The sequence below is a fragment of the Drosophila rhopaloa genome, unplaced genomic scaffold (assembly GCF_018152115.1).
Source record: "Drosophila rhopaloa isolate 14029-0021.01 unplaced genomic scaffold, ASM1815211v1 contig_155, whole genome shotgun sequence".
In the NCBI taxonomy this organism is placed as follows: Eukaryota; Metazoa; Arthropoda; class Insecta; order Diptera; family Drosophilidae; genus Drosophila; species Drosophila rhopaloa.
Genome location: NW_025335034.1, coordinates 12,124,686 through 12,152,020, shown reverse-complemented (window position 1 = coordinate 12,152,020; position 27,335 = coordinate 12,124,686). Strand labels below are relative to the sequence as shown.

At 45.1% G+C, this 27,335-nt stretch overlaps 2 protein-coding genes across 2 annotated transcripts; both read left to right on the top strand.

Moving 5' to 3' along the window:
* Window positions 1-317: 317 nt before the first annotated feature.
* On the top strand, window positions 318-2,527 carry LOC123037280. The gene is made up of 3 exons (XM_044457343.1): window positions 318-420; window positions 477-1,047; window positions 1,129-2,527. The coding sequence occupies exons 1-3, from the start codon at window positions 318-320 to the stop codon at window positions 2,525-2,527; spliced, it is 2,073 nt and encodes a 690-aa protein (XP_044313278.1).
* A 935-nt stretch (window positions 2,528-3,462) lies between these two features.
* Window positions 3,463-4,302, top strand: LOC123037279. The gene has a single exon (XM_044457342.1). It carries the CDS (start codon window positions 3,463-3,465, stop codon window positions 4,300-4,302), a length of 840 nt encoding a protein of 279 aa, XP_044313277.1.
* Window positions 4,303-27,335: the final 23,033 nt, after the last annotated feature.

Genomic DNA, 27,335 nt, shown 5'->3' with positions numbered 1-27,335 from the left:
GTCAACCAGATGGGACGCGATTGCTGGATCATCTATCTGGCCCTGGAGAAACTGGACGCCGACACGCGGCGTAGGTGGATTGAGCGCAGCATGGACATGGAGATTCCCCCACTCTCGAGGAATTCTTCAAATTTCTGGATTCTCGTTGCGAGGAACTGTAACTGAGTAAAAGGGAGCTTGCGACTGGTAGCAAGACAACAACACATGCAGAAAAACCAAAAAGGGTCACACAATCGATGGTTGCGCTCGAAGGCAGTGGCTGCATCAAATGTAATTCAACAGAACACTCTCTGTATAACTGTCAGCTGTTCTTGGATATGTCTGGGATGCAGAGGCGATCCTTCGTAAAGGAGAAATCACTGTGCTACAACTGCTTGCGACCTGGTCATGGGGTCAGCAAGTGCAAGTCGACATACAAATGTAGGCAATGCAGGGGAAATCATAACTCCCTTCTACATGTCCAAGCGAATCCACAGGCTATTGGGAATCTTGCCCAGATAGCAGGGGAGGAGCGTCCAACAACACTTCGGTGACTCTCAGTCATTTCGCCCAAGGAGAGGGCACTCAATCGGTTGTATGTGCACAGGGCACTGCAAAATCTGCACAGGAAACGGAAATTAAGGGAAGCATATTACCAACTGCCATGGTTTATGTTCAAAACGCAAAAGGTGACCACGTAACATGCCGTCTCTTATTGGACACAGGCTCAGAGCTCTCGTACGTATCCGAGCGTTGCATTCAAGCTCTCGGATTGACACGTTCGGCATCACGCATCTTGGTTACGGGCATCTCTTCGGTGAAAGCAGACACGACAAGGGGATGCAACACTTTGCATATCAAGTCCCGTATCTCCGAGGATCATTTGGCTGTCTACGCCCACGTGCTAGGCAGAATTACTTCTTCGCTGGAACGCCAAAACATCGATGCATCGGCACTCGAGGCATTCAAGGATCTGCAGTTGGCGGATACAGAATTCAACACAAACTCACCTGTTGACATTCTATTGGGAAGCGAAAACGTATGGTCGGTGTTTACAGGACGAAAGATGTACGACAACAAGGATAATCTTATCGCCATTTCTTCGGTGTTCGGATGAGTAATAACCTCACTCACCACATCGAATCCAAGCAACGCTATTGCACTGACTACAACAGTAGACATAGGCGCCACGCTTCAGAAATTTTTGCAATTGGAAAACGTTCAAAGCAGCCCAAAATTGGATCCGGAGGATGATCAGGTCGAGAAGCACTTTCTCGCCACTCACAGTCGCGATGAAAACGGGAAGTATATCGTGGATCTTCCATTCAACACTGAAAACCCCGATTTCGGAGAAACTCTACAAGGAGCGCTCAAACGCTTTAAATCGGTTGAGCGGCGGCTGCAACAGAACGAGCAGCTGCGAACACAGTACGTATACTTTATGCGGAAATACACAAATCTGGGTCATATGCGAGAGGTGCCACCTGAAGAAAACGCTACTGGAAATCAGTTTTATCTACCACACCACCCAGTTTTGGGTCGGAAGCTACGAGTAGTTTTGGATGGATCTTTTCGTGACGCCAATGGTAAGGCTTTAAATGACACCCTGTTTACAGGTCCCAGTATCCAGCGCGATTTATTCGCTGTGTGCCTTCGTTTTCGAATGTACAAAGATCCATCCGATTCCATCAAGCACTTCCAATTGTGCACTGTAACCTACGGAACTTCATGCGCACCATTCCTGGCCGTGCGAGTGCTGGAACAACTTGCTGTAGATCATCAAGAGGAATACCCAAAAGCGTCGAAAATCCTGCTGGAGGATTTCTATGTAGATGACGTTCTTACTGGGTCAAACAGTGAGGATGAGCTACTTCGGAACCGAAACGAGCTGATTCAGCTGATGTCTCGTGCAAATCTTGAACTCGGGAAATGGGTATCCAATACACCATGTATACAAACGGATGATAGCGACACACAACTTGCACAAACGTCACCAGTAAAGGTTCTCGGACTGTACTGGCATCCTGGAAAAGACATTCTAACGTACAATGTCGGTCTAGCTAAAAATCCTGATTGCACAAAGAGACAAGTCTTGTCCGACGTCTCGAGGATATTTGATCCTCTCGGACTCTTGGAACCCATTGTAATCCAATTCAAAATCCTGTTCCAAAAGCTATGGCTCTTAAATATGGATTGGGATGACCCACTCCCAACTAAACTGGCGGACAACTGGCTAAAGTGGAGAGCAGATCTGGACAATCTTCAAACATTTCAACCACCACGATTTGTCGCCAACGACCCGGACAACATCGAACTCCACGGATTTTCGGATGCGTCAACCAAGGCATATGCTGCTGTGGTGTACAGCAGAGTCACGAATGACGATGGCTCCATCTCGGTATCCATTGTGGCTGCGAAAACAAGGGTGGCTCCACTGAAACAACAATCCTTGCCACGTGTGGAACTTTGCGCAGCACTTCTCCTCAGCCAACTGATTCGCTCGATAACATCTGCATTGCGCCACAAAAACATAACTGTTTTTGGCTAGTCCGACTCATCAATAGTGCTCACCTGGTTATCGTATACGCCAGCCCAACTCAAGACATTTGTTGGAAACAGAACCTCGGAAATCCTTGACACTATTCCAAGGAGTACTTGGCATCACGTAGATTCCAAAACAAACCCAGCGGACTGTGCGTCCAGGGGACTGATGGCTGCTGATCTCATCGACTTCCATTTGTGGTGGATTGGGCCCTTATGGCTACGGGACAAGGTGCACTATCTGGTAAAGTTAAACGACTCACGTTTTGGTTTATCTCTTACAGACAAACGCATTCAAGGAGAAGTGAAATCCAACTGTTTGGCTACACTGGCTGAAGCAAATCCGGTTCATCCACTTGATGAACTAACCGAGCGAGTGTCTTCTTGGATCAAGCTCGTCCATATTGTCGGCTACGTGAAGCGATTCATTCAACGTACACGAAACCTAACTCGCAAAAGGGTATCTTGCGCTCTCACATTTGATGAAGTTAAGGAGGCAAGGATTCTGTGCATAAAACAAGCACAAGGTTGTTTCAAAGACGATTACCAATTGCTCTTCAGTAAAAATCCCTTAAGGAACCGATCACAGCTGATCAAACTGGCACCCATAATCGACGAAAACGATTTGCTGAGGGTAGGCGGACGACTGCACCAATCGCAGTTGTCAAACGATGCAAAACACCCAGTATTGCTACCAAAAACACACCGCATCTCAAAGCTGATTCTGGAACATGAGCACCGAGTGAACCTCCACCCTGGCGTTTCCTCACTTTTTGTTATTGTTCGGCAAAAATTCTGGATATTTGGAGCACGTAATCTAATTCGCAAAATAACACACTCCTGTTTAACTTGCTTTCGTCAACGCTACCACACATCCCAGCAACAAATGGCTGATTTACCCAGCGTACGCATTACACAAGCTACATATGCCTATTTGTTTGCATGGTCACCTCGGCCATCCACCTGGAACTTGCCACAGATTTGACGACAGAGACCTTCTTGGATGCCTTGCGGCGCTTTATATCGGTACGTGGCAAGTGCAGTAAGATCTACAGTGACAATGGCACAAACTTTATTGGAGCCAAGCGATCCCTCGACGAGATGCAAGAATTGCTTTCTTCACAGGCACACAAGGACACCGTGTCTAGCACACTAGCGGATGATGGTATCCAATGGGTACTAATTCCCCCGAGAGCCCCTCACTGGGGAGGGATATGGGAGTCGGCAGTTCGTTGTGTCAAGCTGCATCTTCGCAGAATTACCGGAAACTCAACGCTCACCTTTGAGCAGATGCGCACACTTCTTGCTCAAATAAGGGCAGTGATAAATTCACACCCCTTGTGCTACACACCGGATACGGAAACCAACTACTTATCACCCGCTCACTTCTTAATTGGGCGACCATTAACAACAGTGCCAGATCCCGATTTGAGTCACATCCCAGTGGGTCGATTAGGATACTGGCAAAGCATCCAGTCTATGCTTCAAGGATTCTGGAGAAAATGGCATCAGGAGTATCTGACTACTCTGCAGCAACGTCCAAAATGGACTACTTCAACACCCAACATCTCGACCGGTGATGTTGTGCTCGTAAAAGAGTCCAATTCACCACCGGCATCTTGGCACATCGCTCGGGTTATGGAAACCTATCCAGGGAAGGACAACCTCGTTAGAGCAGTCAAATTGAAGACCCCGACAGGAGAGATGATCAGACCCATCACGAAAGTTGCTGTATTGCCCCATTCAGAAACTGTGTTTCAGGGCGGGCCGGGATGTTCGTGAACGCTTGCAGCTTTAATCATTTCTAATATATAGGCCCATAATGCCATCTCTATTCTATTCTATATATTTAATCTATGTATAAGAAAACATGTATACAATATTTTTTCGGTTTCTGGCAACGCCGCTAAGACGGCGTCATATTGCGAAATTAAATTCAGTGTCAAAAAGGCTTCGCAACTGGCAAGAATAAAATTAATACAGTCCACTCTTTCTTATTTCTGACCAAACGGTATAACAACAAAGTTATAATATTTAAAAAAAATTTTTTTTCGATTTTTCCTCTGAGAGCTATATGATATACTCGCCCGATCCGGCGCGTTCCTTATTATATACTACCTGCAATAGAAAGACAACTTTTGGGAAAGTTTCAAGCAGATAGCTTTAAAACTGAGGGACTAGTTTGCATATAAACGGACGGACGGGCAGGCGGGCATGGCTGCTACATCGACTTTCCTGGTGATACTGATTAAGAATATATATACTTTTTAGGGTTGGAAATGTATCTTTCACTGAGTTGCAAACTTTTCACTGAAATTATAATACCCTCTGCAAGGGTATAAAATAAAAATTGAAAATTTTGAAACATAAAAATGAAAACTACATATTAGTATTGCCGGTACTAGCAATGCAAGTGCCAAAGGCTTAGATGGAATTATAACGCAAAGAGAATACGTTGGAAAGTTTCATCCATTACTGTCATGTTCCGAAATCGAACCAGCATCTTTTCGATGTTTTCGAAGAGCTAAATTTGCAGAAATGAATAGGCATTTATCGGAACTCGACTGGTCCTTTATGGATTCAAACGATGATCCCTTACATAGTAGTCCAGTTTTATGGTATACCCTATTCTGCATTCGATACGTTCGTTCCCTCATTTTCCTCAGCAAACACGCCTCAAAAGCCCCCGTGGTTCTCTCGTAGACTCTCTTTTTCCTGAAAAATTCCATGGGTAGACTTTTTACGAAATTTTAGAATTCAAGTTCACCATTCGATGTATCTAATAGCTCGTTCAAATTTCTTAGTCCACAATTCCGTATGTTACAATAGTTACCTAAACCGGAATAGAATTCCAAGACAACCCCAAGCAGTTCTACGCATTTGTTAATTCGAAACGAAAATCGCAACAATGTTCATCTTGCCTTCACCTTGTGACGACATCTACCTCTAGTGACGCCGATATTGCGAACTTATTTGCAAAATTTTTCCAGTCCACGTACTCGTCTTTCAGTTACGATAACACTTTATCCTACCCCTACCCACTTCCTCACTCCAACTGTATTTTCACGCCCTTAATTAGTGAGGATGATGTCTTACAAAATCTGAAAACAATCAAGATGTCTTTTTCTTCGGGCCCTGACCTTGTACCGAGCTGTGTTATAAAAAATGTGCCGATGCTTTGTGCAAACGTTTATCTAAACTTTTTCAGATATCCCTCCTTCATTCGTTTTTCCCTGAAGTTTGGAAGAAATCGTTTATCATTCCACTTCATAAAAAAGGAAGCAAATCGGACATTAAAAATTACCGCGGTATTGCAAAACTGAGCGCGATCCCCAAGTTTTTTGAACAGCTTATTACCGCTCAGCTACAGCACCAATGCAGCTCAGTAATGTCCCTAACTCAGCATGGTTTTATGAAACGTAGGTTAACGACAACAAATCTTCTGGAATTTACCTCAGTCATCAGAAGCGCTTTTAAAAATAACATTCAAACTGATGTTATTTTTACGGACTTCAGTTAAGCTTTTGATTCTGTGAACCATCAGTTATTATTAAAAAAACTAACATTACTAGGATTCCCGATCATGTTGAATAAGTGGATTTCAACATACCTTTCGAACCGCACTCAGAGAGTAGCTTTTAAAAGCACAATCTCAAACTCTGTTCACGTGAATTCTGACGTTCCGCAAGGGAGCCACCTAGGACCCCTACTGTTTGGAATTTTCATAAATGACTTGCCTCAAGTAGTTCTCTCTTCTTGTGTTATGATGTATGCTGACGACGTAAAACTTTGTTTGCCATTATCGAACCCCAATTCCCATGATCTCTTGCAAGCCGATCTGAACAAATTTCATTCTTGGTGCATCCAGAATTTGCTGTTTTTAAATAACTCGAAATGTAAATTGATGTCCTTTTATCGGAAAAGGCTTCTCCTCACGTCATATGCTATTGGGTCGAATGATCTTGAACGCATAAATTCCGTAACAGACCTTGAAGTGTTATTCAACCACAACTTAAACTTCTCTGATCATATTGGCACTATTGTTAGTAAATCTAAAGGGGTTTATGCCTTTGTTAAACGTTGGTCTAAGGAATTTGAGGATCCCTATACCACGAAACACTTATATATTTCCTTGGTTCGTCCAATTCTGGAATACTGCTCGTGTGTTTGGTCTCCTCAATATACCAATCATCAAGACCTTATCGAATCGGTACAGAAACAGTTCCTTTTCTTTGCTTTACGTGGTTTAAACTGGGAAACACATCGTCACCTACCATCTAACGTGGATAGACTGCGTCTACTGAACATGCCCTCCCTCAAGGATCGTCGAACCTGTCACGGTGTCATGTTCCTTCATAAATTAATAACTGGTCTTGTAAATTCAAGCTACCTACTGGGTCAAATACGGTTCTCCATCCCTGTAAGGTCTTGATATTTGTAAGACGAATTTTGAAGTACATGACCCATTTCGCGTTTTAAGTTCGCAATATAACGAACTGTATTTTTTGATATATTCTGAAAATTCTGGTAATTTAACTGTAACAAACATCCTAACTCACCTGTCCTTGCCCCCTTTCACTTGATGTGAGTCGTGTACTATATTTACGTTGTAGATATTTGATAACTTTAATGTAATAAATAAATATACAAGACAAAACTAAAGCCGATTGTAATAGTGTAAAGTTTTTTTATGCTTGAGACATTTCATCTTTCAAGATAACTGTCCCGAACGAGCTCTTTGTAGCCATATGCTCGGGCGACTTTTTGCCGGATAATATGGTTGTAAAAAAGTTCGAGGCTAACATAAAGAAGAAGGGCCCGTGGGAGTCAAACATCCTAGTCGAGGCCAAACCAGTGTACCAATTTCAAAAATTGGTATTCTGATAGCATTTCCATTGCATCTTATATTATTGTGTTTACAGAAACCTGGTTAAAGTCGGAGATCTTTAGCTCCGAAGTTTTTCCAGGTAAGTACACAATATACAGGTATGACCGTCCCTCTCGACAGGGAGGTGGAGTCTTAATTGGAGTTGATTCAAGCCTCCCGGCAGAGGAGTTATTTTTTGAGGAATTCAATACCATTGAATTTATTTGTGTAAAGTATGTGACGGCGATTCCGATGCCGCCACAATTATTCCCGATACCCATGGAGGGGAGAAGGAAATATGCGTATTTTTGTTATTATTACTATTGTTATCCTGTTGATTTTTTGAAGCTTTAAGAGAAAAACAAAGAATTAAATAATTAGCATAATAAGCCTAGACGAAAGCAAACATAAATACATTATTCAATAAGTGGAAAGGAGAGAGAAGAGCGGGGAAGAGAGGAGAGCGGGGAAGAGAGGCGAGACCGGGAACAACTCCTACGCAGTTGCCTAAGAAATTCACCCCAAAAGAGCATGAGAGAGCAGTAAACCGAACGACCTGAACGGAAGGCAAAGCCCACCTCAGCGACTGCGCGGTCGACGACAACGGAGAGCGAGAGGAAATATCGAAAGCGAGCTTGGCAGAGCAGAGTAGTTGCTGTTGCCAAAAAGAGAAAAGGGAGTCGCGAAATTGAACTTCACCACTGCGACTGCGTGGTAAGAAAATGGTGAGATCGGAAAGGCCAAGGGCACGAGAACAAAAATTTAAGGAACGCAAGGGACTGACACGCGAACATCGAAGCCGGATAGTCGTACTTGGAGAATGCGAGATAAGTCGCAATTAGGCAGACCACGTGGTTTTTAGTCGGTAAGCGAAACGGTACAGCCGTGCAGAATTTTACTGGTGCAGCGAGAAACGCGATTAGATCGTAAAATTGTAGACGAAAAGGCGAAAGAAGCCAACAGTGAATAAAGACAAAGAAATAATGAATTATAATTTCAACAACGAGTGCGTATTATTTTTTCCCTGACCTTCGATCCGTCTCAATCAAGCCCGATGAATAAATAAATTAATTATAACAGGTGATAATAACCCTAACCTGAGAATCGATCTAACTTAACAAAACCGTAACCTCGACGCGTAATTAACTAACATATCGGCCGTTAATAGAGTGGTATCGTAGCTATTAACGAAGCCCTGGGTCCGCCCGAGTTTACCGTAATTAGTAATAAAACCCTGGGTCCGCACGAGTTTTATCGTAGTCATTATTAAAGCCCTGGGTCCGCTCCAGTTTACCGTAATTAGTAATAAAACCCTAGGTCCGCCCGAGTTTTATCGTACTTATTATTAAAGCCATGGGTCCGCCCGAGTTTACCGTAATTAGTAATAAAACCCTGGGTGCGCCCGAGTTTTATCGTAGTTATTATTAAAACCCTGTGTCCGCCCGAGTTTTATCGTAGTTATTATTAAAGCCCTGGGTCCGCCCGAGTTTACCGTAATTAGTAATAAAACCCTGGGTCTGCCCGTGTTATATCGTAGTAATTATTAAAACCCTGGGTCTGCCCGAGTTATATCGTAGTAATTATTAAAACCCTGGGTCTGCCCGAGTTATATCGTAGTTATTATTAAAACCCTGGGTTTGCCCGAGTTATATCGTAGTAATTATTAAAACCCAGGGCCCACCCGAGTTTTACTGTAGTCATTAATACCCACAGAGCCCGCTCGAAAGTACCGTATTTAGTTGTAAAATCCAGGAGCCTACCCAAGTTTTACTGTAGCCAAACCCTGCCTCGACCAGATTTATTGTAGTCACAAATAAAGCCCATCACTGACATAGGTTCCTACGATAACTGTTTACTAAGTCCAGGGTCTGCCCGAGCTCAGTATACAGTCCAGTTACGAATTTTTTGGTGCGGTTTGTTTCTCCTAATTATAAAGACCACGCCTAAAACTCACTCGATTAACCCACATCGTCCACTGTAAATTTATAAATAATTTGTGGAGGCCCTAGCCAACCCCTGAGCATATCCTGGCTGGGAAAATGTGGGTCTGATCACGATCGATCAGCAACAAAAACATCAAGCGGATTAAAGACCCGTACAGTGTGAGGCTGGCTAAAATAGTTAAGGAGTAAGAACGTCGATCAAGAACGGATTTTTGACAAGAAACACAAAGGGAGCACACCGGATATAACGCAATGGCAGAAAACGAACAAGGAAAGAAAACTAATATGGGTTCGTCAGACAGTCGCATAGGGACTCGTTGGATCTATACGCTAAGGAAGGACGAATTACTCGTCTTCGCACAGGTGAGCTCTCTCCATCCCAAAGGGCCCGATTGGTCCGATTAGAAGCCGGATTCGCGAATGGGGGGAAGTCGACCTAGACCCCAGGTCAATCCAATTACAGGTGCCAGGATTTTTCACCCCTAGAGGTGGGAGCCCTGTCGACCACGAGCGAGCAATCGTCAAAGCAGGTGAGCTCTATCCATCCCAAAGGGCCCGATTGGTCCGATTAGAAGCCGGATTCGCGAATGGGGGAGTGAACGACGACGTGAAAGGGTAGAAGAAGTCGACCTAGACCCCAGGTCAATCCAATTACAGGTGCCAGGATTTTTCACCCCTAGAGGTGGGAGCCATGTCGACCACGAGCGAGCAATTGCTATGGAGGGAACCACCGGGCGTAATAATACCAAATGTAATGAGACACAGGAGAACGAATTGGCTTGGGGAGGAAATTTTGGCCGGGCCACAGCACACGGTGTCATAGCAGAGCAAGTCCGAAAATGGGGACTCAAATTCAATGGCCATACCGATCCGTTGAGGTTCCTAGAGGAGCTGGAGGAGAGGGCTACATCGTACGCCCTTCCCTTAGCCCAACTACCAGGAGTTATGACAGAAACTTTCACAGACAGGGCCTCTCGGTGGTTTAGGACCAGCCAACTGCAGGGAGCCATTTGGCCAGTATTCCGGCGGGAGTTCTTAGACTTTTTCTTACCCCCACATTATTTTCGACGATTAGAAGACGACATCAGAGCTCGTTACCAACATGAGTGAGAGGGCTTCAAGGATTATGTAATCAGACGAAGGAGTTAGATAGGATTTACGAGAACTGCCTCCCCACATAACAGATGTACGTAAAACGTGGCGACTTTGAGACCTTAGGCCAGCTTTTACAGCTCGCAGTCGAGTTCGAGAGTATACAACATCGCGACCGTATACGATTACAGTCCCAAGATCGCTCGTACAGGAGTCTCGGCCAAACTAACGGGAACGCCCGAGAGTCTCCGAAGTCACAGGTGCCGGCGAACCCCATCCAGGTTCGCAACCCTTTCCGAGGAAACCCTCAAACCCCCTTACAACTTGGTCCCAATTCCATCCCACGGGAAGAAATCTCGAATAGGATGATGAACCAGGAGGCGCTACAAACACCTCCCGAAAGTCGGAGTTGTTTCAACTGTGGTGCAAAAGGGCACTTTGCGAGGGAGTGCCGGAACCCCCGACGGTTAGTGTGTTGGGATTGTAGAAGGGAAGGGATCAGGACTATTGATTGTTGTAGGCGTCCCGAGTCGGGAAACGACCAGCGTCCTCCAACCCGGGAGTAGTTGGGGACGAGAGTACCCGAGAACCGGGAATAGGCGCACCCCTGCGCGTAGAAGACGGGAAGATCGTAGCGCAAGTATTAGTCGCTGACATCTCTGTGTTAGCCACTGTCGATAGCGGGGCCGCGAGGAATTTCATCAACGAAACACTCCTCAGACAGCTGAAGGCATCAGTGACTGTGAGAGAGGTGTGCACCGGCATACGCTTGGCCGACGGGACCAGCGTCAGTATTACAGGAATGGTAGTCACCAACATCGACCTCGGAGATATGCTAGATAAAGTAATATTAGGACTTGACTTTCTCTGCGCAATCGGCACTACAATACGATGTGGACGGGCTCGACTACATCTTCGCGAGGCGGGACCGAGAACCACCCGCACCAACGAGAACCACCACGCAGGTTACCGGCCGGTCATAGCTAATTTACAGGGGCTCGGGACAGAAGTGACCCGAGAGGGATCTACCGCCGACATGGAAGACGTGCGCAAGGCGAATTGGGAGATAACGGAAATCGGAAAGAGGACCGAGAAACACCCTGGAAATGAACTGGAGAAAGGAGAGAAAATACAGGAGAACCAGGGAACACAGGAGAACCAGGGAGCACAGGAAAACCATGGAACACAGGAAAACCAGGAAGAAGAAGCCACGCCCCCTCGGCGAGAAGGGGAATGGTCAGTAGAAGACCAAGAACATATAGATCGATTCCTCCAACGAGAGCTGTGAGAATTCGAGGGGATGTCAGGGGTATCACACATCGCACAACACACGATCGCAATGCCAGACGATCGACCGGTGAAACAACGATACTACCCCAAGAATCCAGCGATGCAACGAGTTATCGACGATCAGGTGAACGAATTGTAAACCGCAGGACGGATAGAACCGTCCAAAAGTCCATATAGTGCACCCATTGTCTTATTGCGTAAAAAGAATGACGAGTGGCGGATGTGTGTCGACTTTCGACAAGTAAAAGCGAGGGCAATACCAGACGCGTATCCGACACCTCGTATTAACTATATTCTAGAGAGACTAAGCCAGGCCCGAGTCTTGTCGACATTAGACCTGAAAAACGGCTACTGGCAAATACCTATGGCATCAGACAGTAAACAGTACACTGCATTCACAGTCCCGGGTCGGGGTCTCTTCCAGTGGCGTGTCATGCCATTCGAGTTACACTCCGCAGCCGCTACTTTCCAACGGGCCCTAGATAGTGTCATCGGACCCGAACTAGATCCGTTCGCGTTTGCGTATTTGGATGACATCGTTGTAATTGGGAGAGACTTAGTAGAACATACATGAAACCTACGAGAGGTATTTCAGAGACTCAGGGCTGCTAATCTACGCATTAATAAGGAGAAATGCTCATTTTTTAAAAGAAAGCTCAAGTACCTGGGCCACATGGTAAGCGAAGATGGTATTCATGCAGACCCCGATAAAGTAGCAGCAGTAAGGGAGTTACGACCACCTACCTCTCTGAAGGAACTGAGACGATGTCTGGGTATGGCATCGTGGTACCGTAGATTCGTACCGAACTTTGCGACGATCGTTCGGCCGATGACCAAGCTCCTAAGGAAGAGTGTTAAGTGGCACTGGGATACTGAAGAACAGGCTGCCTTCGACACACTTAAAGAACGTCTCACGAGCGCCCCCACCCTGGCCTGCCCAAACTTTGACCAACGATTCACGGTCCAGAAAGATGCGAGTGACGTCGGATTGGGAGCAATATTGACTCAGGAGATGGATGGAACGGAAAGGGTAATCGCCTACATAAGCCGCCGGCTGGAGAAAGCTGAGGAAAATTATACCACGACCGAAAAGGAGTGTTTGTTAAAATGGCTGAATTCGACTGAAAGTCCATCTGGAAGGGTAGCCTGATGGGCCCTCGAATTACAACAATTTCAATACTCGGTCAAGTACAGGAGGGGCTGTCAAAACGTCGTGGCGGACGCTCTGTCCCGCCAACCCCTAGCGGTATTACAGTGTACGGAAACCGACAAGGAAGAATGTGAGTGGTGGGCACGGAAAAGAAAGCAGATCTTAGGAAGCCCGGAGAATTTCCCTGATTTCACCTTTGAGAACGGAGAACTATATCGTCGTCTAGGGACCCGACCAGATGATGACGATTTCGTGCCATGGAAGCTGTGCGTACCTCAACACCACCGGAGACGAGTACTGGCAGAGTGCCACGATGCACCAACGGCTGGACACCTTCGCATACGGAAGACGATCCTACGAGTCGCTTCGAAGTACTTCTGGCCAGGGATGTATCGAGATGTTAAACGGTATGTTAAAAACTGTCAAACCTGTCAAAGGTTCAAGTCCGACCAACAAAAGCCGGCGGGACGGATGCTGTCTCGTAGAATAGAAGAACCCACTTCCCCTTTGTGGGATCTTTGCCGAAATCGAAGTCAGGAAAAACCCTGTGTTGTTGTTTTTTTTCGACGCGTTTGCCAAATGGGTTGAGCTCATCCCGCTCAAGAGGGCCACCACCGCGACCCTAATCAAAGCATTCCGCGAACGTATTCTTGGACACTTTGGGGCCCCACGCACGTTCGTGTGTGACAACGGCACGCAGTTTACAAGCCGCGCCTTCAAAGAATATGTGCGAGAACTAGGATGTGAGTTACAGTATACGGCGCCATACTCGCCCCACGAGAATTCTACGGAGCGTGCAAACCGCACCGTCAAAACCATGATCGCGCATTTCATCGAAGATGAACAGTCAAGTTGGGACAACCTTCTACCAGAGATGACACTGGCAGTCAACTCCAGTATCTCCGATACTACAAACTTCAGCCCCATTTTCCTGATGCAAGGCCGCGAACCAAGGATGCCCAAGGCGCTATACGAAGAGAAGACACGAGGGAACGGGAACACCCCAGAAGATTTCACAATCAAAGCAGCCAAGATGAAGGAAATATTTGAGGTCGTCAAAATGAATGCGGAGCGGGCGAGTGCCGACCAGATGCGCCACTATAACCTGAGAAGACGTGAATGGCGCCCCGCCTTGGGCTCGCTCGTGTTAGTAAAACAACACCAACTGTCCAGAGGAGTCGATGGCTTCGCGGCGAAATTGGCGCCGAAATATGACGGCCCGTTCCAGGTCCTTGAGTTTATATCGCCGAACATCGTACGGATCCAGAGGCCCGGGGAACGTAAGAGGAAGGTGGCCAACTTTGCAAGTTATTGTAAGTTATCTACCCACCACAGATACTATGGAAGAAGAAGAGTCAGACTCCACTCAAGAGTGGACCGGCGAAGATGGTGAAATGGACGACGGTGGATTCGAATCGGAAGACGTTCCTGTCGACCTCACCCTGGCGGGCACGGAAGATAGCGACGAGGAGGCTGCGACGGGAGCAGAAGGGGACAACCTATCGTACTCGAGCGAGCTACCAGACGAGTCAACCCGGGGCACCTCACTTGGGAGTACATCCCCCCGGGGCACGTCTCCACGGTACGCGTCTTCACGGTACGCATCTCCCCGGTATGCGTCCCCACGCTACTCGTCTCCCCAGTATGCGACACCCCGCTACGCGTCCTGGTACGAATCTAACCCACACTTCGCAACGAAAGAATCACCTCCCTCGACGTATAGGCCTTTTCCTCGCGGGCGGTGTCAGTCCCCTCATCCAGCATCCTTTGCCAACCCGGGGGGGCATATGTATGAACCCCGACACGAATACTATTCACCTACCAGAGGTCGCTCACATGACCCCAGACGAGGGCAAGGCGTATACCAGCGGACAACAAAGACCACGGTGGACCGATACAGCGAATTACAAGAGTCCGAAGAAGAGGAAGATGAAGACAGCGAGTGGACTGCCAGCTTCATTAGGGAACGAGAGGATTACCACTGGGCGACAATCCCTGGGGGATATCGGGTCACCCAAGTCCGGCAGGTGACGATGGACATAATTCCACCACTAGGACAAGGCCCCGCGTTCCGGTTTGAACAAACTGCGGCAGAACTCGTGCACCCCCTGGCCGCACGAGCGGCATGGAGAGAAGGATGCTCCAACGAGAACACCCAGGTGGCCCGGGAACCCACGCCCCCATCCCAGGAGGTAGACGACGATACCAGGCAGAGTCGCGAAGACAGGCAAAGCACTGGACAGGCAGTAAATGACGAACAAGATGCCGCTGAGGGAACTGGAGCCGCACGACGCCGTCGGATACGCCCGCGGAAGTACTGTACCTAGGACTCCATCCCGTCCGAGGAAGAGCAAGAGGATGATCAACCGCTCCTACGGCGTAGATACGCTGAGTCGTCCGGGGACGAGTGGGAAGTTTCCCAAGATACCAGCTTCCCGACTCTGAGTCTCCGACGACGCAACTCTAGAGCCGCGACGATTGAGCCCGAGGAACCCCAAGCTATACCAGAGGCAGAACCCGGAACAGAGACCGGAGTAGAGGACTTGGACGTGATCGATTTCGGCCTGGGACTGGAAGGCGTCGAAGAGGGTTATGGTGTAGAGGAGTTGCTTCAGGACATCGAGGCCCTAGAGCGAGCCGCAACCGAGACCTCTCGACGGACGTTGTTGGAAGCACAATTGACCTGGAGGGTCTACACGCCCGGCCGTATGCTCCCGGAGGAGCTAGTGGACGAATTGTCCAGATTCGTGCCACAAGGACCAAAGAGGGACCGCTTCACCCGAGAAGTCGACGGAGACGTGTATCGAGTGACACGGAATGTAGATGCTGAAGGGAAACGGCCCTGACCGTAGTCCTTCGTCCTCCCAAGTAAGGGGGGGTGTGACGGCGATTCCGATGCCGCCACAATTATTCCCGATACCCATGGAGGGGAGAAGGAAATATGCGTATTTTTGTTATTTATACTATTGTTATCCTTTTGATTTTTTGTAGCTTTAAGAGAATAACAATGAATTAAATAATTAGCATAATAAGCCTAGGCGAAAGCAAACATAAATACATTATTCAATAAGTGGAAAGGAGAGAGAAGAGAAGGGAAGAGAGGAGAGCGGGGAAGAGAGGCGAGACCGGGAACAACTCCTACGCAGTTGCCTAAGAAATTCACCCCAAAAGAGCATGAGAGAGCAGTAAACCGAACGACCTGAACGGAAAGCAAAGCCCACCTCAGCGACTGCGCGGTCGACGACAACGGAGAGCGAGAGGAAATATCGAAAGCGAGCTTGGCAGAGCAGAGTAGTTGCTGTTGCCAAAAAGAGAAAAGGGAGTCGCGAAATTGAACTTCACCACTGCGACTGCGTGGTAAGAAAATGGTGAGATCGGAAAGGCCAAGGGCACGAGAACAAAAATTTAAGGAACGCAAGGGACTGACACGCGAACATCGAAGCCGGATAGTCGTACTTGGAGAATGCGAGATAAGTCGCAATTAGGCAGACCACGTGGTTTTTAGTCGGTAAGCGAAACGGTACAGCCGTGCAGAATTTTACTGGTGCAGCGAGAAACGCGATTAGATTGGTGAATTAATGTGAACAAGACAAAAAGGCGAAAGAAGCCAACAGTGAATAAAGACAAAGAAATAATGAATTATAATTTCAACAACGAGTGCGTATTATTTTTTCCCTGACCTTCGATCCGTCTCAATCAAGCCCGATGAATAAATAAATTAATTATAACAGGTGATAATAACCCTAACCTGAGAATCGATCTAACTTAACAAAACCGTAACCTCGACGCGTAATTAACTAACATATCGGCCGTTAATAGAGTGGTATCGTAGCTATTAACGAAGCCCTGGGTCCGCCCGAGTTTACCGTAATTAGTAATAAAACCCTGGGTCTGCCCGAGTTATATCGTAGTAATTATTAAAACCCTGGGTCTGCCCGAGTTATATCGTAGTAATTATTAAAACCCTGGGTCTGCCCGAGTTATATCGTAGTAATTATTAAAACCCTGGGTCTGCCTTAGTTATATCGTATTAAAACCCAGGGTCCGCCCGAGTTTTACTGTAGTTATTAATACCCACAGAGCCCGCTCGAAAATACCGTATTTAGTTGCAAAATCCAGGGGCCTACTCAAGTTTTACTGTAGCCAAACCCTGCCTCGACCAAATTTATTGTAGTCACAGATAAAACCATCACTGACATAGGTTCCTACGACAACTGGTTACTAAGTCCAGGGCCTGCCCGAGCTCAGTAACCAGTCTTAGGTCCAGTTACGTATCTTTTGGTGCGGTTTCTTCTCCTAATTATTAAGACCACGCCTAAAACTCACTCGATTAAACCACATCGTCCACAGTCAATTTATAAATAATTTGTGGAGGCCCTAGCCAACCCCAGAGCATATCCTGGCTGGGAAAACAAATAAGCTTTCCGATAGGGATCAGTTGGTAGTTCGAGGTGATTAAATACACCTGGAGTTACCTGGTTCACTGAGGATGGAACGAATGTCTTAATACCTATAGCACATCATGATTTTATTGACGGCCTGCTTGACATATCCTTATCTCAAGTAAACCATGTTCGAAATTTACTAGGTCGCCTACTTGATTTGTGTTTTGTATCAAATCCTGAAGGTGTGTTTCTGTCCAGAGTAGCACCCCTCACGCAATCGGAAGATCCATATCACCCTACAATCAAACTTAAATTTGACACGGGTAAAGTTATAGAAGAAAAATCAGAAAAATCAACCAAACGAATACATTGTTTTCGCAAGGCAGACTTTCTGAGGCTAAATAATTTTATTTCTGCCTTTAATTGGTCTGATCTTTACTTATGCAATAATATGTCCGATGCAGTTAATGTTTTTTACACTGCAATAAACTCATTTTTTAATTCCTGTGTTCCGTGGTACTATCCGTCAATTTCCAATAAATCACCTTGGTTTAGAAAAGAGTTGACACACTAAGGAAATGAAAAGTCCTGACTTTGTAGGAAATATAAAAATACCGGTTCTCAATCTGTTTTAACTAGAGTACACAATACGGAATACATATTGGTCATACATACATACATCATACATATTGAATCAGTACAAAAAAACTTTCTTCTGGCTTTACGGCGCCTAAACTGGGATGCAAATCTTAACTTACCTTCTTATTCTAGTAGACTTCTGTTGATAAATTTACCCTCCCCAGCCAAGCATAGAACGATGCTTGGTGATATTGACTCCCCCGACTTGGTAAGTCGGCTAAACTTTTCTGTGCCAAGTAGATTAAGTAGAAATTATATTCCCCTAATATTAAATCATTGTAGATCTAACTGTCCCTTGCATGAGCCTTTCAGAGTATTATGTTCTGACTATAATATACTTTTTCGTATAATCTCAAATCTTGACTCTCTGCCGCTCCTAAAACGATTAATACTAGCTTCATTGGCACAAATTTAATCTTTCTATTACTTTTTTCCCCGGACTTTTACCTACATTTCCTTATCTCGCGTCTATCTTCTCGCGAATCGTGCCGTACGATACACGGCTGTGCCCCTCGGTCGGTTGGGCGGGTAAGTGAGCCGTGGGACTCCGCGCCAAAAAAAAAAGACCTAAAAGTTTGCACATTGTGTTTTCATAAAAAGACAATAATGTAAAAAAAATTTTGAGTCTGTGGGACTACGCCTCCTATTGCCTCCCATACAAACCGATTCGTAGTATTATTATTAGTAATGGAGTATGACGCTGAATTCAGACAACATATATTTATGTATGTATATCTTATGTATGGGTTTTATCTTAAGCATTATCTTCTTCTTCTTCTAGTATTACAGTGCAGCCTTCGATCAAATCCGAATCCAAATCACAATCAGATTGCAATTCCTTTTCAAATGGGATGTTGTTCTCTGTCGACGGCAGCTCCAGAAGGCTAAATACTTCTTTGGGAATTGGTTTTTTTTGTGTTTTTTCGTTCTCTTTCCTTTAAACAGACACTAGATAGTAAAGGAATCGGAGGAATTGATTCGACTATTTTTCCTTGCATGTGAGAGTCGATCTTTTTGGTCGGTTTTATTGAGGACCTCTGAAGCATTTTCACCTAAGCATCCTAGTGGAACTAACGTCGAGTTATTTAAATTAGTATTTAATTTAGTTTATTTTGACAAAAACGTTTGCCGACGGCTTAAAAATGTAATTTTAAAAAAAACATTGCCGACGGCTTAAAAATGTAATTTTTAACAAAAAACGTTTGCCCACCCCTTAAAACTCAGTTTTTCGAAAAATAAAAAATGCCCATGTTTGCCCATTTTCTGAAATTTAGGAATTTAAAAAAAAAATCGTTTGCCCACCTCTTAAAAGTAGTTAATTTTCACAAAAACGTTTACTGACGGTTTAAAAATGTAATAAAAAAAAAAAAACGTAATTTTTTAACCAAAAATATTTGCCCCCCCCCTTAAAAATCGTTTTTTCGAAGAAATAAAAGATGCCCATGTTTGCCCATCTCCTGAAATTTAGAAATTAAAAAAAAATCGTTGGCCCACCTCTTAAAAGTTGTTAATTTTGACAAAAACGTTTGCCGACGGCTTAAAAATGTAATTTTTTACAAAAAACGTTTGCCCACCACTTAAAAATAGTTTTTTTGGAAAAATAAAAGACGCCCATGTTTCCCCATCTCCTGAAATTTAAGAATTTAAAAAAAAATCGTTTGTCCACCTCTTAAAAATAGTTAATTTTGACAAAAACATAAAATGAAATGTAAGAATTAAAAAAAAAATCGTTTGTCCACCTCTTAAAAATAGTTAATTTTGACAGAAACGTTTGACCACGTCTTAAGAATGTAATTTATTAACAAAAAACCTAAGCCCCCTTAAAAATCGTTTTTTCGAAAAAATTAAAGATGCCCATGTTTGCCCATCTCCTAAAATTTAAGAATTCAAAAAAAAATCGTTTGCCCACCTCTTGAAAATAGTAAATTTTGACAAAAACAAAATGAAATGTAAGAATAAAAAAAAAATCGCTTGTCCACCTCTTAAAAATAGTTAATTTTGACAGAAACGTTTGCCCACGTCTTAAGAATGTAATTTATTAACAAAAAACGTAAGCCCCCTTAAAAATCGTTTTTTCGAAAAAATTAAAGATGCCCATGTTTGCCCATCTCCTAAAATTTAAGAATTTAAAAAAAAATCGTTTGCCCACCTCTTGAAAATAGTTAATTTTGACAAAAACGTTTGCCGACGGCTTAAGAATGTAATTTTTTAACAAAAAACGTTTGCCCACCCCTTAAAAATAGTTTTTTCGAAAAAATAAAAGATGCCCATGTTTGCCCATGTTTAAAAAAAAAATCGTTTGCCCACCTCTTAAAAGTAGTTAATTTTCACAACAACGTTTGCTGACGGCATAAAAATGTATTTTTTTTAACAAAAAACATTAGCCCACCTCTTAAAAATCGTTTTTTCGAAAAAATAAAAGATGCCCATGTTTACCCATCTCCTAAAATTTAAGAATTTAAAAAAAAATCGTTTGCCCACCTCTTGAAAATAGTTAATTTTGATAAAAAACGTTTGCCCACGTCTTAAAAATGTAATTTATTAACAGAAAACGTTAGCCCCCCCCCCTTAAAAATCGTTTTTTCGGAAAAATAAAAGATGCCCATGTTTGCCCATTTTCTTAAATTTAAGAATTTAAAAAAATAAATGTTTTCACACCTCTTAAGAATAGTTTATTTTGACAAAAACGTTTGCCGATGGCTTAAAAATGTAATTTAAAAAAAAAAACGTTAATTTTGACAAAAACTTTTGACGACGGCTTTTTTCCGGCCTGGCAAGCCTTCGTATTGCACAGAGAAAGCCTCGGAAGCGCAATACGGGAACTTGTCTGACGCGGACGAGCACGCGTACAGCCTCGTCGTCCGTGTTGCGTAGAGAAAACGAACCTCGGAAACGCAACACGAAAACGGGGCCGCCACAAATTAACTCGAGAAGGATCTTCGACTGGGCCTGAGCGTGGGCGATCGGCGATAGCTTTTCCGGTCCGGCAAGCGTCCGTGTTGCACAGAGAAAGCCTCGAAAGCGCAATACAGGAACTTGTCCGACGTGAATGAGCACGCGTACAGCCTCGTCGTCCGTGTTGCGTAGAGAAAACGAACCTCAGAAACGCAACACGAAAACGGGGCCGCCACAAATTAACTCGAGAGGGATCTTCGACTGCGCCTGAGCGTGGGCGATCGGCGATAGCTTTTCCGATCCGGCAAGTGTCCGTGTTGCGCAGAGAAAGCCTCGGAAGCGCAATACGGCAACTTGTCCGACGTGAATAGGCACGCGGGCAGCTTTGGCGTCCGCGTTGCGCAGAGAAAATAAAACCTCGGAAACGCAACTCAGAAACCTCACTGACCCGAAAGCCCCTCAGCGAAATGCACTAAATCTTATTAGCCTCTCCCTAACCTAAGCGTGAGCAGAAAAGGCTGGCGATAGTTTCCCGCGCTTTTCTCTATTCTGGTAAGCGTTCGTATTGCGTAGAGAAAATAAACCTCGGAAACGCAATACGAGAACTTGCCCGACCTGGAGTAGCACGTGGGTGGCTTTAGTGTCCGTGTTGCGTAGAGAAAATAAACCTCGGATACGCAATACGGTAACCTAGCCGACCCGAAAACACTCAGCGAAGTTCACTAAATTTTAGTAGCCAGGCTTGGGGTTTGAATTTCACAACTTTATGTTTATTTTATTCACTTAGTCTTTCTCCCTAACCTTCGCACTCAGTATGTGGGTTTCTAGTCTCTGCTTCTTATCTTACTCTATGGCTCGGTATGGCGTTGCCGTCCGCGGGGTTCTCTGCTGCTGGTGTTGTCCTTGTGGTCTGAGCTTCTTGACTGCCGAAAAAGAATGAGGCCGATCTCCGTCGATCGCGGTTCCACGTCGACACGCTTTTTCCCTTTACAGCACGCTTTTTACTATTAACAGCACTAAGCTTGTCCTTAATAGCACGCTTTGCGCTTAACAGCACGCGCGCTTATTCACGGGTGATTGCGATAACTTATCGATACTGTTGGACATTCGCCCCGACTGGCCAGCGGACTGATCTTGCTGATCAATACTGGTGACCTCGCGCGCGCCTATTTGAAAACTATTATTACTTAGGTTTTAGACTTAAATATATATTTGAGAAACTTAATAACTAATCAGGCCTTCAGTGGCTGTGACTTAAGATATGGCCTCCAATGGCTGAGATACTATGAGATATGGCCTCCAATGGCTGAGATACTATGAGATGAGAGGCGCCTTTAAGCGTCCTCAAACCCCCCCTTTACTTCGGGGTGGTTAATGAGACGGACGGAGGGTCACGGAGACTTTGCCTCGTGCGGTCACGCTGATTCGAAATTTGGCCCCGTCGAAGTGGCGTAGGTACCGTACGCGTCGGCGATCCTGGGCCTGGATGGACGTGACGAGGATGGGGGACAGACGGCGATTCGGAGTGTCTACCCTCCAGTCCGCTGGGGCCTCGATCCAGTGGGCGTCACCCCTGACTGGGTCCTCCGCTGGGTCCTCCTGGAGAGCCTGGAGCACCTCATGTTGTTCCCCGACGGTTAGGAACAGTTGCAGCAAAGACCAATATAAACTCTAAGATGCGTAACGCCCATACATTGGTTTTGCAATATGCAGCTCGTTTTTTGGTGGCGTCGAAAATTCCGCTCGCACAAAGTTGGGAGCGTAAAAATAGAATTGCACGAATAAGGAATAAGGTTCCAGAAGACGATTTTCGTTCAGAAATCATTTCTGGACTAAGAAACTAATTGTGTGTCAAAAGAACTTCTATGATTGAACAGGATGATTATTTAAATTGCATTTATGTATATATGGCAATGAAGCTTGATGTAAAACTTTTTTATATACCTTAAAAATTAATTATTATTTAATTCATAGTTTCGTTTTACATATTTAAATTAAAGCTTAATTTTCAATAAAGTTTAATAGATTTGAATATAATATGATTGTTAAACAAAAACAAAGCGAACTATATTTAAATTGAATATATTTAAAGGATATTTAATTAAATATATTTTGTCTTTTTTTTTTATCCATGGCTGTTTTTATTAACTTTAAACTGGAAATATTAAATTTAATTTGTATTCAAATATATTAAACTTTGATCTAATGACTTAAAAAATTTTAAGTAAATACGAATAACATATCTAATATTATTAACCTGCATTTAAATCTATTCTTATTTACTCAAGCAGTTTTATATGTTTTGTGCTAAAAGGTATGCTTTTATACCCGTTACTCGTAGAGTAAAAGGGTATATTGTATTCGTGCAAAAGTATGTAACAGCTAGAAGGAAGCGTTTCCGACCCTATAAAGTATATATATTCTTGATCAGGGTCACTAGCCGAGTCGATATAGCCATGTCCGTCTGTCCGTCTGTCTGTCTGTCCGTCTGTCCGTCTGTCCGTCTGTCTGTCCGTCTGTCTGTCCGTCCGTATGAACGCTGAGATCTCGGAAACTATAAAAGCTAGAAGATTGGCATTTTGCATGTAGATTTTAGGAGTTCCTACGCAGCGCAAGTTTGTTTCAAACTGGTGCCACGCCCACAATCGCTTATATACGATTTTAAAAATTTAAATATTTCGGAAAAGTAAAAATGCAGTTTTATTGTATTTATCAATATCTATCGAAATGTAGAAAAAAATTTTCAAATCGGACCATTCGTTAAAAAGTTATGCGTGATCAAAGTTTCTATCTCCATCTCCCTCGCACTCCCTTTACCTAAGTAACGGGTATCTGATAGTCGGGGCACCCGACTATAGCGTTCTCTCTTGTTATAATTAATTTAAATATATAAAACGAAACATTTAATTTAATATGCAGATATTCATTTTTATTTATCCATCGTTTTTTTTGTATACCTAATAAATATTTGAAGCTAATATTATTATTTTATAAAAAGTTAAACTATTTATAATAACACGAATTGAATGCTTAATTATAAAACGAAGCTACAGGATATCCTATTTATATTTAATATTACGTACATACATATTTATAACTCTTTTCCAAGTTGTCGAAAGCGTTTTGTTATATTTTTTAGAATGTTTTTTCTGTGCCATTTTTTTTTAATTTTTCAATAAAATATTATTTATTTATTAGTGTCGCTTACAATTCACCCAAAAGCGCGCGTTTTACAAATCAAATTAAAAGGCGCAAAATCATTTAACCAAATTTAATATTCATAAGAAATACTAAAAATGGGTAATTTTTATAAAATGTATATATAATATTTAAGTATGTATTTGTATATTAACTATTTTAATTAGGTAGTATAATTAATATATTAACTATTTTAATTATTAAATAGTATATTCAATAAATTGACTACTTAAATTATTCAAACCTTTTTTGTTTCCCCTTTGGGTTTCTCTTTTTTCTAAATAATTAAAATAGTTAATTTACAAATATTTATTTAAATTTAATTTATATTATGATAATAATTTTATATAATGTTATATAATATAAAAATACCACATATTTTGTAATCCATATATTTAAAATACAATAAATATAAAAATATTCATCCTGTTCAATCGCAAAATTTCTGAGGCTCCTAAAAATCGTTCACACGTCGCATGCTGAATACCCTAATGACAATTATTCCAATGTGAAGTCATGTATGAAATAAATTATGTTTTTTTTATACTTAGAAATATTTGGTCATTACTAAAAAATATTATACATTCGAATAATTAGTAAATAAAGTAAATATAAAGGCAATACAATATAAGTATTTTTAATAATGTTATAATTTTAAAATAAAGAGTATATTTCGACAGCGCGCTGCAGCGAATTTCTTTCTTGTGAATACATGTGCACACATACATTCGTCGGCTGTCGCAGAATGCGCGCAAAAGAGCGGCTGGCTTTAGAGCGCTCTCTCGCTTTTGGGCAGAGAGCGAAAAGCCAGTTGAAAAGCCAGCACAAAAAATTCGTGTGCAAAAAAATCGTATGGCGTTACGCATCTTAGAGTTTATATTGGTCTCTGGTTGCAGGTCCATCTCCTCGTCTCCGCTTTGGGACGGCGCCTGCGCCGAGGGTCCTAAAAACAAGTCCATGACCGCAGGGGGAATGGATCGGCCGGGTGTGGGTGGTGCTTCCCGCTGAGAGGGTCCGAGGCCGGGTGACAGCGCGGGTGGCGACAGCTCCAGGCGCGGACGTACAGAGTTGGTGGGGGTCCGCGGGGACTCCATTTGGCAGCGTCGCGGTGTGGACGGGGGGTGGAGCGTGCTTCCCGCTGAGAGGGTCCGAGGCCGGGTGACAGCGCGGGTGGCGACAGCTCCAGGCGCGGACGTACAGCGTTGGTGGGGGTCCGCGGGGACTCCATTTGGCAGCGTCTCGGTGTGGACGAGGGGGTGGAGCGTGCTGGAGTTCCGGGTGGAGTTTGGTGCTGCGGGTTCTCGGCAATAGCGGGGATGTGCTCCTCGGGTACGGCCAAGTCGGGGCCGACCTCCCTTGCGTGGATGTCCAGCACGTCCTCTCCCTCGTCGTCGCTGTCCCCCTGGCTAGAGCAGAGGCCACTCTCAGGCTCGGATTCCTCCCGAGCTGGTGCGATATCGCCAGCGTAGCCGTCCCAGGCCCGGTTCGCTTCGGCTATGGCGCGTTCGACCTGAGCTTGCGGGCGGTCCCTCCAAAATCGACCGTCGACTACGACGTCCGAGTCGTCGGTGGACGTTGGGCTCGCTTGGGAACTCCGGTGGGCCTCCCAGAGGCATTGTTGCAGGTGTCCAGGAGGGAAGGAATGATGGTCCTGACCTTGCAGCCATGCTCCCACCAGGACGTGGGTGGTCGATGCCCCGGGCTCGTCTCCGTCGTCTACTTGTAGTCGGGCCAGGCGTGCAACCGTGGGGGTGGTTGGCTCCTCCTCCTCGTCGTCTCCGGGTAGGGGCTCAAATACCTCCGGCACGTCACCGCTGACCACCATGCTGACGTCCGGAGACCTAACCTCGGTCGACACCGAGTCGGTGTTGTCCGGTGGAGTGCGACCAGCGGGTCCTTCCGGCGATCTCATGTCTTGCCATGGGCTGAACGGGGGTGGAGTCGGGCTGCGGGTGGACAAAACCGAGTCTCCGCTATTGCTGGCCGTAGAGCCTTCTCGGTGGTCGACGGGTCTGTACGCTCCCTCCACACGATAGGGGTCCATCTGTTGCATGTTGTTGTCTCTGAAAGGTGTCCAAATAGTTAGCCTAGTACTACGTTTTCCTAACTTGCCTAGCCTGAGTGCGAAGATCAAACTATCTTTAACTAGCCTATTCGATACAATTTTCCCCGCTTAAAAGTAGCTTGCTGGCGAGTACGCCACTTATGTTTACCCTTAACCTTAAGGTGTAACGGGCACGTCATCCGGTGCGTGTAGCGAATCGCTCCTTCTGGGGCCTTCTGTAGAGTCGTCTGGTTGTTCTTCACGCTGATGATACTCTTTTAGATAGCCTATGCCCGCTGTACGCCTCTTCCGGCCGTCTATCTGCTTTAGCCGCACGACGTTTGATGATAGAAATTTCACCACCTTAAACGGGCCCGCGTACTTCGGCGCAAGTTTCGCGTTAAAGCCCTTGCTGGCTTTGGACAGATGGTGAAGGCGGACTAGCACCTGTGAGCCTAGTTGGGGCCACCACTCACGTCGCCTCAGGTTGTAGTGTCGACTTTGTTCCTGAGAAGCTATCTGGTTGGTTTCCAGGGCGGTGCGGAACGCTTCTTGAAGCCTTTTGGCTCGCTCCGTCGGGTCCAACGGCGAGGCATGCAAGTCGGGTGCGACCGCATCGAAGAGGGCACCTGGCAACCTAGGCTCCCGACCTAGGCTCCCGACGGTGGATTTAATGGTGGGGGAGCCCTGAGTGGGTCGCCGCCTGCTCCCTGTGAGTGCGAGGACTCCGGCTGTTTCCCGACTGGCGGCAGCAGTCAATGGTGCGGGTACCACGTTTCCCGCAGTCCCAGTAGTATAGGACTGGTGGGTTCTGGCATTCCCGAACGAAGTGTCCCACCTCAGCGCAGCGACTACAGGCTCGGGCCACGTCGACAGGTGTTTCGGCCTCCTGGGAAATTATCCGGTTTGAAATCGTTGGATTCGATGTGCCGAAAGGGGGGCTGCTCCTCGTAGTGTAGCTTCCACTGGCGGGTGGAACTTGTGCTGCTTGTCGTACTGGGTCTCGGTCCCGAGCAATTTCGAAAGCAGTGGCTAGTTGCGTCAACCCTTCCAGCGAGGAGAATTCATGACGCCTTATGAAGAGTTGATACTCCGGTAGCAGGTTCTCGTAAATCCTTTCGAGCTCCTGTTCGAGCGAGTAATTTGCCCGCTGCATCATCAGGCGTAGTTCTACCACATAGAACTTGAAAGGCTCGCCGCCTTGTTGGTGTCGGGTCCTGGTCGCATCCTCCAGGCGCTGGTAGTACCGTGGAGGGAGGAAAAATTCCAAGAACTCCCGCTTGAAAGTTTCCCAGGGCACGGCGTGCATCTG

Excerpts from the sequence above, each read along its gene's own strand:
- LOC123037280 (XM_044457343.1), top strand. The coding sequence starts at position 318 with ATGTCTGGGATGCAGAGGCGATCCTTCGTAAAGGAGAAATCACTGTGC. Across the intron at positions 421-476 it reads GTGCAAGTCGACATACAAAT|GCTATTGGGAATCTTGCCCA; the intron begins GTAGGCAATGCA and ends GCGAATCCACAG. Across the intron at positions 1,048-1,128 it reads GTGTTTACAGGACGAAAGAT|CAACGCTATTGCACTGACTA; the intron begins GTACGACAACAA and ends ATCGAATCCAAG.
- LOC123037279 (XM_044457342.1), top strand. The coding sequence starts at position 3,463 with ATGGTCACCTCGGCCATCCACCTGGAACTTGCCACAGATTTGACGACA.